Source organism: Podarcis erhardii (assembly GCF_964252035.2).
Source record: "Podarcis erhardii genome assembly, chromosome: 3".
NCBI classification, from domain to species: Eukaryota; Metazoa; Chordata; class Lepidosauria; order Squamata; family Lacertidae; genus Podarcis; species Podarcis erhardii.
This window is the reverse complement of record NC_138507.1, coordinates 112,607,075-112,619,330: the sequence shown is the minus strand read 5'-3', so window position 1 is coordinate 112,619,330 and position 12,256 is coordinate 112,607,075. Positions and strand designations below refer to the sequence as shown.

At 45.1% G+C, this 12,256-nt stretch overlaps 1 protein-coding gene across 8 annotated transcripts in view; it reads right to left on the bottom strand.

Annotated features, from left to right (window-relative positions):
- Positions 1-12,256, bottom strand: part of EML6 (EMAP like 6) — a 201,059-nt gene that overhangs the window by 100,793 nt on the left and 88,010 nt on the right. For all 8 annotated transcript variants that reach the window (XR_014154519.1, XR_014154520.1, XR_014154521.1 and 5 more), the window contains 3 exons: positions 5,659-5,796; positions 4,405-4,661; positions 1,546-1,758 (listed from right to left, as the gene is read on the bottom strand). Coding sequence is in view for 2 of the 8 variants with exons in the window: in XM_081854439.1 (XP_081710565.1) it covers positions 1,546-1,758; positions 4,405-4,661; positions 5,659-5,796 (608 nt within the window). In the remaining 6 variants the exon portion in view is untranslated. The remainder of the gene's footprint in view (positions 1-1,545; positions 1,759-4,404; positions 4,662-5,658; positions 5,797-12,256) is intronic.

Below are 12,256 nucleotides of genomic sequence, written 5' to 3'. Positions count from 1 at the left end.
CTGCTACTGTAAGATGCAGCCAGAAGGCCTTTGTCCTCTTGACTCTGAAGTTTGTTTTATAAAATAATTGAAAAGACATTGAAAGAAACCTGTTCTGAAAGCCAGCAGACCTCAGAAGGACAGAGGATGCTCAACAGCTTAGCGTTCAACAACTTCTAATATTGTTTCCTGAACAATATGCCATGGACAGCGAGCATCCAAGGCAAATCAGGTATTGATTTGTGGACTTCCAGTGGGCATCTGGTTGGGCACTGTGTGAATGAAATGCTGGACTAGATTGTTGACATTTCCATTTCACCTTAAGGAACAGGCATGTGGAAATGTTGTGTGTCACATGTCTGTTTACATTCCAGCACAGTATGCTGGGAACTTCCGTTTGTGTACAGCTTTTGCTTTTGCTCTTCTCTCTGAGATGACATGAGAGAGACGACATGTTTCTTTGTTCTGATTTATGATTATGTTATGTACTGAGTTGAATAGGATCCAAAAAGCAGCAGTCTGATTGGTCCTAGAACAATAGGATTCAGAATGCAGCAGTCTGATTGGTCCTAGAAGAATGCAGCAGTATGATTGGTCCGCAGGAGCCACCCAATCCAGCTCCAGGTGGAAGTGATTCCGCAACTTGATTGGCCTACAGGAGAATTCCCAGAATTAGCCAATCACGTGCGACCCATTGTGTAAATAATGTATATAAAGCAGATATTTTGAGGGAACTTTCATTCCTCATTACCAGGAGCTGAATAAAGAGCATGAAATCCACACTCGACTCCGAGTATATTTCCGCTTAATGAATCTGTAGCCGAAGTATGACTTCACAAGCCTCACGCCTATTCTGTGTGCACAGTACACTCTGCTAATAGCATGCCCTGACTTTTGAAGTCCAGGTCGCTGATTTACGTCGGAGCACAGGGCGAAGGAAGGAGACGTCCGAGCTGGGGCTTGCCAGCTGGCCTCCCGGCCCTCTGCATGTCGACACAGATGAGCCTCTGCTGTGATCTAGCACGACTTCTTATGCTCTTTACGTTATTTCTACCAATTGTAACAAGCAAAGTCTTCAGGATTGGGGAATGACCTACTTGGAGGGGATTCCATTGGATCCACAGCCAGTCAAAGACTTGATTGAGAGTTGGTCAAGGCCTAGTATGTCCTACAGAGTGAAACCAGGCAGGCAAAGTGAACTTTATATATAACCAATGGACTACTGGCCTGAAGGTTCCTTGGTAGGAGCCACCACCAACCACTAACAAGCTCGAGTTAAAGATATCAGACCACTTTTTCAGCTTTCTGCTTTCCATTTCACTTCTACATACTGGTATATTTTGGATATTTTCCATGTATGTGCCAATGAAACAGATAAATTATTGACTTTGGTCCATCCAAAAGGATTTGACGTGGTTAGGGAGCAGGGCGGACAAGTGAGGAGGTACTGGGCAGTCTCTGGTGCTGAGGCCCACCTGGAAGTGGCTCAAGATCCACTAAGGAAACACTAAATGATCAATCCCAACCGCAAGCGAGCAATCAGTTATGCACAGGACAGGGTCTTACCTTTCTTTAGACAAGGAAATCTGAACAATTTAACTAATCCAAAATCGTCTCCAGTCACCAGAACTGCATTATTGTAATTTCCATCCACAGAGTTGATGTCTGTAACGTTGCTATACTTCGGCCAGATCCCGTTCACTTCTGATCCCATCACACACGTCCAGGAAGCCCAATGAATCCCTTTGATTTCATCTTTGCTTGTTAAATGCTTTCCAGCTGAAAAGAAATCAGGTTAATAAGCTGTTTAACCATTTGCGTTTCAGAAGAAGTAATGGAACGGAAATTTCTACCTCGGTGGCTTTCAAATTTCCTGTTTTAAGGGATTAGTTCCATATCAACCTGCCTACTAAGGATTTCCTCCATGTCAGCTGTGGGATGACCACAGTTTATTGGTAAATCCTCATGTGCAGAAGGTCACAGGTTCAATCCCTGGCACCTCCAGGTATGTATGGATATTTCACTACCAGTTTCCTAAGAATCTTGTCAGCAGTTTGATTTCGATTGTACACAATTAATTTTGGCTTTTATTCTTTTTCTTTCTTTTCCCCCCCAATTTTTTTTTTATTCATTTTATAACAGAACTAAACAACACAAACAGAAAAACTAACAATACAAACAAATTATTGTCTTATCCTTATTTTTTCTAAACATTGTTAGATGAGCTTCCCCAAGTCCCCCTATCTGATTTTCATTTTACCTCATCTTTAGCAGTTTACAGATATCATTATTTTTAACCTTTTTTTTATCACGCTTACTTTTACCATAAAAATCTCCACATTTTATCCCTTACAAATAATACTATTTTAAAATACACCATCTTCTGCTTCTAACCCTACAGCCTATATCCACTTCCAAGGCTATTCTAGACTTTAAATATTAACATATTTTTTCAGATATTCTTTAAACTTCTTCCAATCTTCTTCCACCGTCTCTTCTATTCTTGGGCACTCGCCATCATCACTGGCCGCTCAAAAAGTAGGGCCGGGTGTAGCAACAGCACCGGACTCCTTGCCTGATCACAAAAATGTGCCACAACTCCTTTGTTTTTATTATCACTGTAAGCCTAGGGTTTACAAATCTCATAACATCACTGTTGTTTCAGAAGAAGCGGCGTTCATCTGAGCTGCATGCTGTTCCCAGAAAGCTCTCCTCTGGAAAAGTGCAGAGAGATGGAGTCTGGCTTCCACACTCAATAGGAGTGAACTCTGAAACCGCTCTAAACTTCCTGCTCACTAGCTGGACATGTACTGTATTTTTGGCTCTAAAAAGTAAGGGGAAATGTGTGTGCGTCTTATGGAGCGAATGCAGGCTGCGCAGCTATCCCAGAAGCCAGAACAGCAAGAGGGATCGCTGCTTTCACTGCACAGCGATCCCTCTTGTTGTTCTGGCTTCTGAGATTCAGACTATTTTATTTCTTGTTTTCCTCCTCCAAAAACTAGGTGCGTCTTGTGGTCTGGTGCATCTTATGGAGCGAAAAATACGGGTATGTATGTATGTGTGTGTGTGTAAATTAAAATAAACACATTTATTTAGAATGAGCAAGCCACCCCTCGCCACCCCCTGTAGGCACCCCATGCAACCCTTCCCTATTTTTTAAAGACTTTTCAAAAGACGCCCCCCTCCCAAAGTCTGACTCTAACCTGCATGCATTTTGGACCCATTTTGCAGACACTCCAAAACGATCCCAAATGAGCACTGTGCAGGCTCAGAAGGCATGGAATATAGAATGATGGCTGAAGAATAAAAATAGAGGAAAGGGAGGAACAGTGGAATGCTCTGCTTGGAGGAAATGGCTGAAATGGAACTCTGGGCAGGGGCACTCACTTTGGCAGCTAGGCTATACTGCAACATTTTGTTGCAGATTCCACTTTTAACAACAGCCTGTGTTATTGTTTGTTTGCTTGTTTTAGTAATTCCAAGGTGACCTGATTACAGTTTCATGTTCTACTACGGGGAAGATGATGGCAATGTTGATGATTTAGAAACCTGAGTTAGTTTTGGAGTTGTTCTAAATTCTGATAATGGCTACTCCATTATCCTTTCTGCTGCATCAGGTCAAATCCTAAACCTTTCCCACCAGTTCCAAAATAATTGTTAATGAAAGGATTTTGGAATTTTTCTTTAAAAAAGTTTTCTGTTACATATTTTATCACATTTCTTTCCTGAATCAACACATAATGATTTCAATTTGAGCACAACCTACGACGTAATTCAAATGGGATAGTAAATCTGACTAGGACAAGGAAAAGTCGGGTTCAAACCCCTGCTCAGCACTGAAGTTCATTGTGTATGTGAACTTGTACTAGTCACTATTGTTGGCTCATATCAAGCAAGTCAAGCAGACCTGCCTGAGGACTGCAGAGCAAGCAGGGATGGGAAAGAAGTTAAACCCAGGTTTGCAGTTAAAGAACTTCCCTAAGTCACAATATTCCTAAGATATTACGAGAACCAAAACACAACCATCCTTCAAAACTTGCACTTCTCCGAATTTTGTAATATACGTAGTTCTCTAGTCAAGTATTGTGTACAAAAATGTATACACTATGGTAAAATGTGCATTAAAATATATATATCAGCGAAAAAATAAATTTTATTTGAGGAAATTTCTTTGCAAAAATATGTATACTGGGAGAAATTCACACTAAAATGCTAGTGAATTTTCCTGAGGACTTTAAAAACAAATCACAGATGTGAAAATGTGGAAAACTTAAGACTTGAAAATGAAAAACTGACTAGAAACTGAGGCTGACAGATTTGCCTTTCCCTGGTACCAATCAGCTTTTATACCTGTGAAATTTAAAACTGGACAGTTCTATTTACAGATGTTTAAAAACCAGTGCAAATCTAAAGGAGAGGTCTTACATGGCATCCTGTAGAAGAAGCGTTCTCCCGCACCATCATTCGTTTGCAAGAATTTGCTGTCCAGAGACCAGTCGATATGAGTAATAAAGCTAGAAGACTTGTTGCATTCTCCAGTTTTTTTGTACCGTTGAGCAACTGCATAGATATCCACGGGGCCATCATTGGAACCCACTGCAAGATAGCAGCCATCTGGCGAAAACTTCATTTCATGAATTACTTCTTTCCGGTCTTTGATATGAACTACCTCTGTCATATCTCTGCAAAGGGGTGGAAATGTCAACAGCAGGCTTGAAGTTGCAAAATGTTAAAACCAAAACCAAGCCCACGCCACCTCAAAAGTCCTGACTTATTTATTACTTTGATTAAAAAGTTCCCAAAATGTTAAAAAAATAATATAAACAGGTATCATTAAAACAGAGGTTTTATTTCACTGGAGCCTACAGGCAGAACAGTGTGCACTGGGTTGCAGCCTTAGAAGAAGTGCACAGTGTCAGTAAGCCAGAACAGATTATTACCAGCAGGTATCAGAGAATGTGAATTTATTAGGGCCATTTTGTACATTGACAGGTTAATAAATAAGCAGAGCCTCCAACCATACTTCCTATATTACTTGGGTAAAACTCGCAATTCATAACCAGATAATGTGTACATTGACAAGCTAATAATGTGCACAGTATCTTATTGAGTATTCTGTTTTGTACACTATTCAACATCATTTGGACACTATGCATGTTAACTGAAGAATGTGCAAAATCTCCTCTTCCATTTGTGTACATTCCCAATGCTTTCATCTCCAACGAACTCAAATTAACCCCCACTTACACAAAATTAGCCCAATCCAAAAAGGCCCATTTCAGTTCAATTAATGATAGTGTATCAGGCTGAAAGCAAGCCTTTTGCTGATTTGCTGTCTCTTCAGCTCTCGTCTTTCTTGCTAGCTCATGTGCCCAGCTTTAAAGACAATATTATGGTATGTTAAAAATATTCCCCACGCTGTCTGAACTGGGAAACTGTTGTTTAAGGGCCGCTTAAAAACCAGGTTTTTAAACTAGGATCTGGTTACTGGAGAAAGGGAGAGGAAAACTTGTGGCACACACATCATTCTCAGGCAAACAAACCATGGCTTATCAGAAAATTATGAGCTGGGCTATGGACTTGTTATAGAATGGTGCAAGTAGCACCCACAATTTCAGATTTGGTCTGAGTTTTTAGAACATGCTTGCTTTCGTTAGATTAATTTTCTTTTTCTCCTACCTTACTCTCAGAACAATGAAGGAACCATCCTTCATTCCCAGTGCCAGCTGAGATCCGTCAGGGCTGAAAGATACACTTCGCACAGCTTCTTCCATATTGCAACGAGCAATCAAGGCATGGTCAGCAAGGCTCCATAACCTGAGCAAGAACGAAAAGGACCAGAGAAAACTTATCATTGCAGAATATGCTAGTTAATTTACTTGGCAGCAGAAACTTTTGTTGCTGCTCTCACTTCCTGTTACACTAGCCTATTCCCAAATGATGAAAAGCTGCATTTTTTATTGTATCATTAACACATTCACAAAAAACCCTCAATAATCACTTGGGTGCTACAAGTATAATATAGGTGTTTGAGACGTTGGAGGGGTTTTGTGCACTTTTGGACAGTGGCTTCTAACCTTAAAGGTAAAGGGACCCCTGACCATTAGATCCAGTAGCAGACGACTCTGGGGTTGTGGCGCTCATCTTGCTTTATTAGCCGAGGGAGCCGGCATACAGTTTCCAGGTCATGTGGCCAGCATGACTAAGCCGCTTCTGGTGAACCAGAGCAGCGCACGGAAATGCCGTTTACCTTCCTGCCGGAGCGGTACCTACTTATCTACTTGCACTTGGACGTGCTTTTGAACTGCTAGGTTGGCAGGGGCAGGGACAGAGCAACGGGAGCTCACCCCGTAGCGGGGATTCAAACCGCTGACCTTCTGATCGGCAAGTCCTAGGCTCTGTGGTTTAACCCACAGCGCCACCCGCGTCCCTAACCTTAATGACTGGTAATAGGTTACTGAGTTGTTTAAGTTACCATTTCCCAGGGCTTCCTTCTCCAGAGCTCTGGAATGCCTATCAGTAGGTGAGCTGCAAGATTTAATTGCATTAGGAACTGGATAGGAAACAGAGTGTGTGCTTACTCCAGAAGCCTCAGGCCTGCAGGACAGAAAGTAGGAACACTCTCATGGTCCATGGATTGTATCCAACAAAGTCATCTTTTTGGTGCAAAGAATTCTGGCTGCACAACAGGACTTCCTCTCCTTTTCCCACGTGCCCCATGCACATGCCCCATTCAGGGTTGGAAGAAACCCTGGACAAAATCAAGCCTGTGTGTATGGAGATCTAGATCCATGGCGATAGAGAAGTGGGAAAAGTCCAGTTGTACATGCAGAAGTCCTTGGGCTAATGGGATGGTTTTGTGAGTGCAACCCTATGCTGATGGAGAACAGCGAATGTACTGTCATGTACCGAGTTGAATAGGATCCAAAATGCAGCAGTCTGATTGGTCCTAGAACAATAGGATTCAGAATGCAGCTGTCTGATTGGTCCGAGAACAATAGGATTCAGAATGCAGCTGTCTGATTGGTCCTAGAACAATAGGATTCAGAATGCAGCTGTCTGATTGGTCCTAGAACAATAGGATTCAGAATGCAGCTGTCTGATTGGTCCTAGAACAATAGGATTCAGAATGCAGCTGTCTGATTGGTCCTAGAACAATGCAGCAGTATGATTGGTCTGCAGGAGCCACCCAATCCAGCTCCAGATGGAAGTGAATCCACAACCTGATTGGCCTACAGGAGAATCCCGGAATTAGCCAATCACGTGCAGCCCATTGTGTAAATAATGTATATAAAGCAGATATTTTGGGGGAACTTCCATTCCTCCTCACCACTATGAGCTGCATAAAGAGCACGAAATCCACTCTCGACTCCGAGTATATTTCAGTACGCTTGCTGCTTCCTTGTCCTGAGTGAAGTCATTTGCCCTGTGTTTGTCTCTCTCTCTCTCTCTGTGTGTGTGTGTGTATTGTAAATCGCTTTGAATTAACTTGGTTTGTTTGTTTTTAAAGTGACCAATTAATTTAAAAATAAATAAAATGACGATGGGGCTTACCCAATTGGCAACAATATATTTTTAGCAAGATGGGATGATGGGGGCCATGTAAAAGGTAAAAGTACTGCTGGGACAGAGCAGCAGCAATTCACCCCATTGCGCGGATTCGAACTGCGGACCTTCTGATCAGTAAGCTGCAGAGGCTCAGTGGTTTATACCATAGCACCACCCGCTCCCACTTGGGGGTCATATATACACCACATTAACTCCAGCAAAACAAAGCAGAACTATGGTCTGTCTCCAGATTGAGTCTTCCACACCCAGAACCAACAGAGGGCCTTCTCGGTGGTGGCTCCTGCCCTGTGGAACGCCCTCCCATCGGATGTCAAAGAGATAAACAACTACCTGACATTTAGAAGACATCTGAAGGCAGCCCTGCTCAGGGAAGTTTTTAATGTGTGACATTTTAATGTATTTTTAATCTTTGTTGGAAGCCGCCCAGAGTGGCTGGGGAAACCCAGCCAGGTGGGCGGGGTACAAATAATAAATTATTATTATTATATTATCTACATTACACCAAAGCCCCCAGAACACTGCACCTGGCAGCTGCTTGTGCCAAGTTAAGGCTATTTGTCTACCTAGCCCAGTGTTATCTGCGCTCATTGGTAGTGGCTGCGTAGGGTTTGCAGGAAAAAATATTTTCCCTTGCCTGCTACCTAATCGTGTTAAATGGAAATGCCAGGAACTTAATGTGGGCCCTTCTGCATGCAGAGCATGTGCTCAGCCACCCAGCTATGTTCCAACCCCAGTACACCGACAAATCTTTCCACCAGGAGCGAACACCAGTTTCTGCTAAAGTAAAAAATAAAATAAAAATGCAATATGCAAATGATGCCACAAAGCATATGCAAGGCATGAATCAGAAAATCACAGATATTTCAACATGTTCAGCACATCAAGAATAGTTAGTATCAGCTGCTCAGAATGGTAAAAATGAGAGGGAAAGACCCGTCTCCTAGGAAACTGGCTTCCTCGGCTTTTCCCGTGAATTACAGAATTACCTTGACATCAAACTGAAGCGATACAGGAATGTACTAAGTCAACTAGGGAGATCAAGTTTAATGCAGCAGTTCGTCGAAAGGGTTTGGTTTCATTGGGGGGGAAAGCATGGCAGACTTTGACAAATGTGACCCTGCCCTTATATTAACAACTATGCTCAAGACCAGGCACCCTCAACCTGTGGCCCTCCAGATGTTTTGGCCTACAACTCCCATGATCCCTAGCTAACAGGATCAGTGGTCAGGGATGATGGGAATTGTAGTCCAAAACATCTGGAGGGCTGAAGGTTGGGGATGCCTGCTCAAAACAGTTTCTTCAGATCAACCGTCTGAAAACGCAAGGAATATAGGAGAAGGAGAAAGGTTCCATATTTAAATGTTTAGAAAAATTAGGAAGGGGCATAGGTAGCTGCCTTTTAACAAGTCAGACTACTAGTCCATCTTGTTCAATGTTGTCTGACTGGCGGTGGCTGTCCAGGGTTTCACACAGGGGTCTCTCTCAGCCCTAATGTCACAGAGCGTGCTGGTCAGTAAATCACACAGTTCCAAGTTTATTAGCAAAAACACAATCTTCACAGACTTGGCAGTAGTGATCAAGTGGGATTGCTATGAGGAAGCCATCTGTGTCAGCAATGAAAGCATTGCGTTGACTGAGTTTAAACTATTTTGATATGATTCTTGATCAGTCCACACCTCTGCATCCCTGTTCCATTTCTCTTTCTTGACCAGTCACGTACACTGCCAGTTGCCCAGGCAGGCATCCTGGGTCATCAAAGACAGTGGGCAGTTTCTTTGATGTAGCTTTTCTGATATGTTAATCTTAGGATGTTAATTTTGGGGCCAGGAAACAGGTTTCACATAAAGGTGATAATGATCGCTGTCCTCCTGGCCATCCTTCTTATCATGTATATTGTTTGTTTATGACCTCAGGGGTTGCCAAATAGCTCCTTTGTAGTTCTGTTTTGTTTACCCCAGAAATATGTGTGCTTAGTTTTGTTAGTTTAACTTTGTCCCCATGTGGGGTTTGTTGAAATGCTCAGAAGAAATCTGATTGGTTCTTACGAACACTCTGTAAAAAGTTCTTTTGTGAATAAAACGACCTGGGCCGAGGGGTGGAGACGGAGAGATTATTATACGCACCCTTCCCAGAGTCCTGCTGGTTCAAGCCTCTGTGTGTATTCTTATTAATCAGAGTTCAATCCTTCCTTTACTTTGTGAACGCCTCATTGGCTGAGTGTCAGGTCTAATGAGCCCAGCAGCAGCGTTCTCTGTGGGTCTTACTCCATGAAATCAGTTGCTGAGACTAAGGTCCCCGGCTCCCCATAGCTGTTTTTGTGCTATCCTGTGAACTGCCCTGAGGCCTGCAGGTATACGGCAGCATACAAATGAAGAAGAAGTCGTTGTCTCCTTCTTTCCAGGGCTTTCCCCAAACAATTGGAGACTGTGCATGTGTGCAGCTATTCTCTCCTCTGCCCCTTTCATGCCTCTTCTGGGTCAGGGAGACAAGGGGGGAGGGGAGCTTGTAGCAGTAGGAGGGGAGACACAGATGCATGCTTTTTTCTAAGCAGAAAGTTGTCAAAAACTAAGACTGCTTGAAATCTAGCAGCTGCTCACACTTCTCAGAAAGTCTGCTTCAGCTTCCTTTGGAAGCTCTGTTATTCACTTGTCCAAAACCCTGACTTCCGCAATCCTTAACCAGCCCAAAGAATTGTGCTTTCTTGGAACTACTCCAGCTTATTCTATCAGACACCTGGCCACCGAGTTTATTTACTGGAAACTTATGCTGGCTGCTGCATCCCCTCGCACCCAAAAATTGGGTTACTTAGCAACCACCTCACCAGTAAATTAAGGATCTCATAAGCTTTACTGGTGTTTCAGAACAATTAATGCTTGAGCCTTCCTCTGAGAAAAATTTAGCAGAACAGGAATAGTTTTCAGAGCCATAGTTCAGTGGTGAAGCATCTGCTTTGATTGCACATCCTCTTTCATGATGCCTGTTTGTGTGTTTGCGAACAGAAACCTCTGACTTTTACAGGGCTTGACGCATACATTGCTCTACAGTGGTACCTCAGGTTAGGTACTTAATTTGTTCCGGAGGTCTGTACTTAACCTGAAACTGTTCTTAACCTGAAGCACCACTTTAGCTAATGGGGTCTCCTGCTGCTACCACGCCGCCGGAGCCTGATTTCTGTTCTCATCCTGAAGCAAAGTTCTTAACATGAAGCACTATTTCTGGGTTAGCGGAGTGTGATGGCCTGGGATTCCGATTCTGAGGATGAACCAGAGGAATCCCAGCCTGCACAGGAGTCCCCGCCTCCAGGGCCGGCTGAACTGGGGCAAGGCCTAGATGCTGAAGAGCCTGCACCTGTGACAGAGCATCAGGAGCTGGCCCCAGGTGAAGCCCTTCTGGCCCCAGAGGGGCTTGACGACTCAGTGGCCACAGGTGAGCCTCCTCCAGGGCCCAGTAACCCTTCGGCCTCTCCTGATCTGCAGAGGCTTAGGGCAGAGAGGCGAAGGGAACTGGTTGCCCCCAGGAGGAGTGCTCGCCTTAAGGCCAGAGGAGGCGGGGCTCCTGGGGGTCGGGACCGCCCCCGGCCTTAGAAGAGGATAAAAGCCCAGTCAGCCTGGCCCCAGGTTGCGGGAGCAACGTCGTTGTTGGCTTTGGACCTTCCTGTGTTCCTGATCCCTGCTTGGCCTCCTGTTCCTGACTATCCGGTGTTCCAGTTCCCAGCTCGGCCTCCTGTTCCAGCGTACCTGTTCCCCGCCCGGCTCCCCGTCTTGGACCTCGCCCCTCTTCGTGTGGACTCTGCTTACACCCACGGTACCTTCCCCTGGGACCAGCACAGTTTGCTCCCGCCTCACCCGCACTCCCCCTTCGTTGGGGTGCGTTCGGGAAGAGCCAGAGGCCATGGCTGACCAGGCGGCTGCGCTGGTGGCATTGGCCCAGGAAAACCAGGCCTTGACCCACACCGTTCAGCAGCTAAGCGATGTGGTTGCGGCGCTTCAGCAGCGGTTGGAAGCCTTTCCAGATCCTGGGGCCGACGCCCTAGCTCCAGGCAAGTACCCAGTGGCCTTGCCAGAGAAATTTGATGGGACCCAGGCCAGTTTTCCCATGTTCCTCGCCCAGGCCAAGTTGTACATTCAGGGGCGAGCCCGGAACTTCCCTGACGACCGCACCAAGGTGCATTTTTTAATCAGTTTGTTAAAGGACCAGGCGGCCAAGTGGGCTTTGCCACTGCTCCGGCAAGACTCTCCTTTGCTAATGGACTATGTGGGGTTTTGTAACCACTTAGAGACTGCGTTTGGTAACCCACTGAAGGAGAGCCAAGCCAATCGGGCGATTCGTCGGTTGAGACAGGACAAGTCCACAGCCGCCGCCTACGCCACAGAATTTCGGCTGTTGGCACAAGACTTGTCTTGGAATGACTCTGCACTACGGGACCAGTATCTTGAGGGACTGTCGGACGAGATACTGGACCAGTTGGCCATGATGGATCGTCCCACCACACTGGATACCCTCATTCAGCGGAGCCTGCAGATAGACGATCGGTTGGAGGACCGTCGCCAGACCCGGGACCGCCAGCACTCCCGACTCCTGGCGCCAGTCCTTCCCAGCAGGTCCACGCCCACAGCCGAGTTACCAGTCAAGCCAACGCCGCTCGGGGCTGCGCGACCTCGGCTCTCCCCCTCGGAGAAGTCGCGGCGTCGGGAGGGGAACCTGTGCC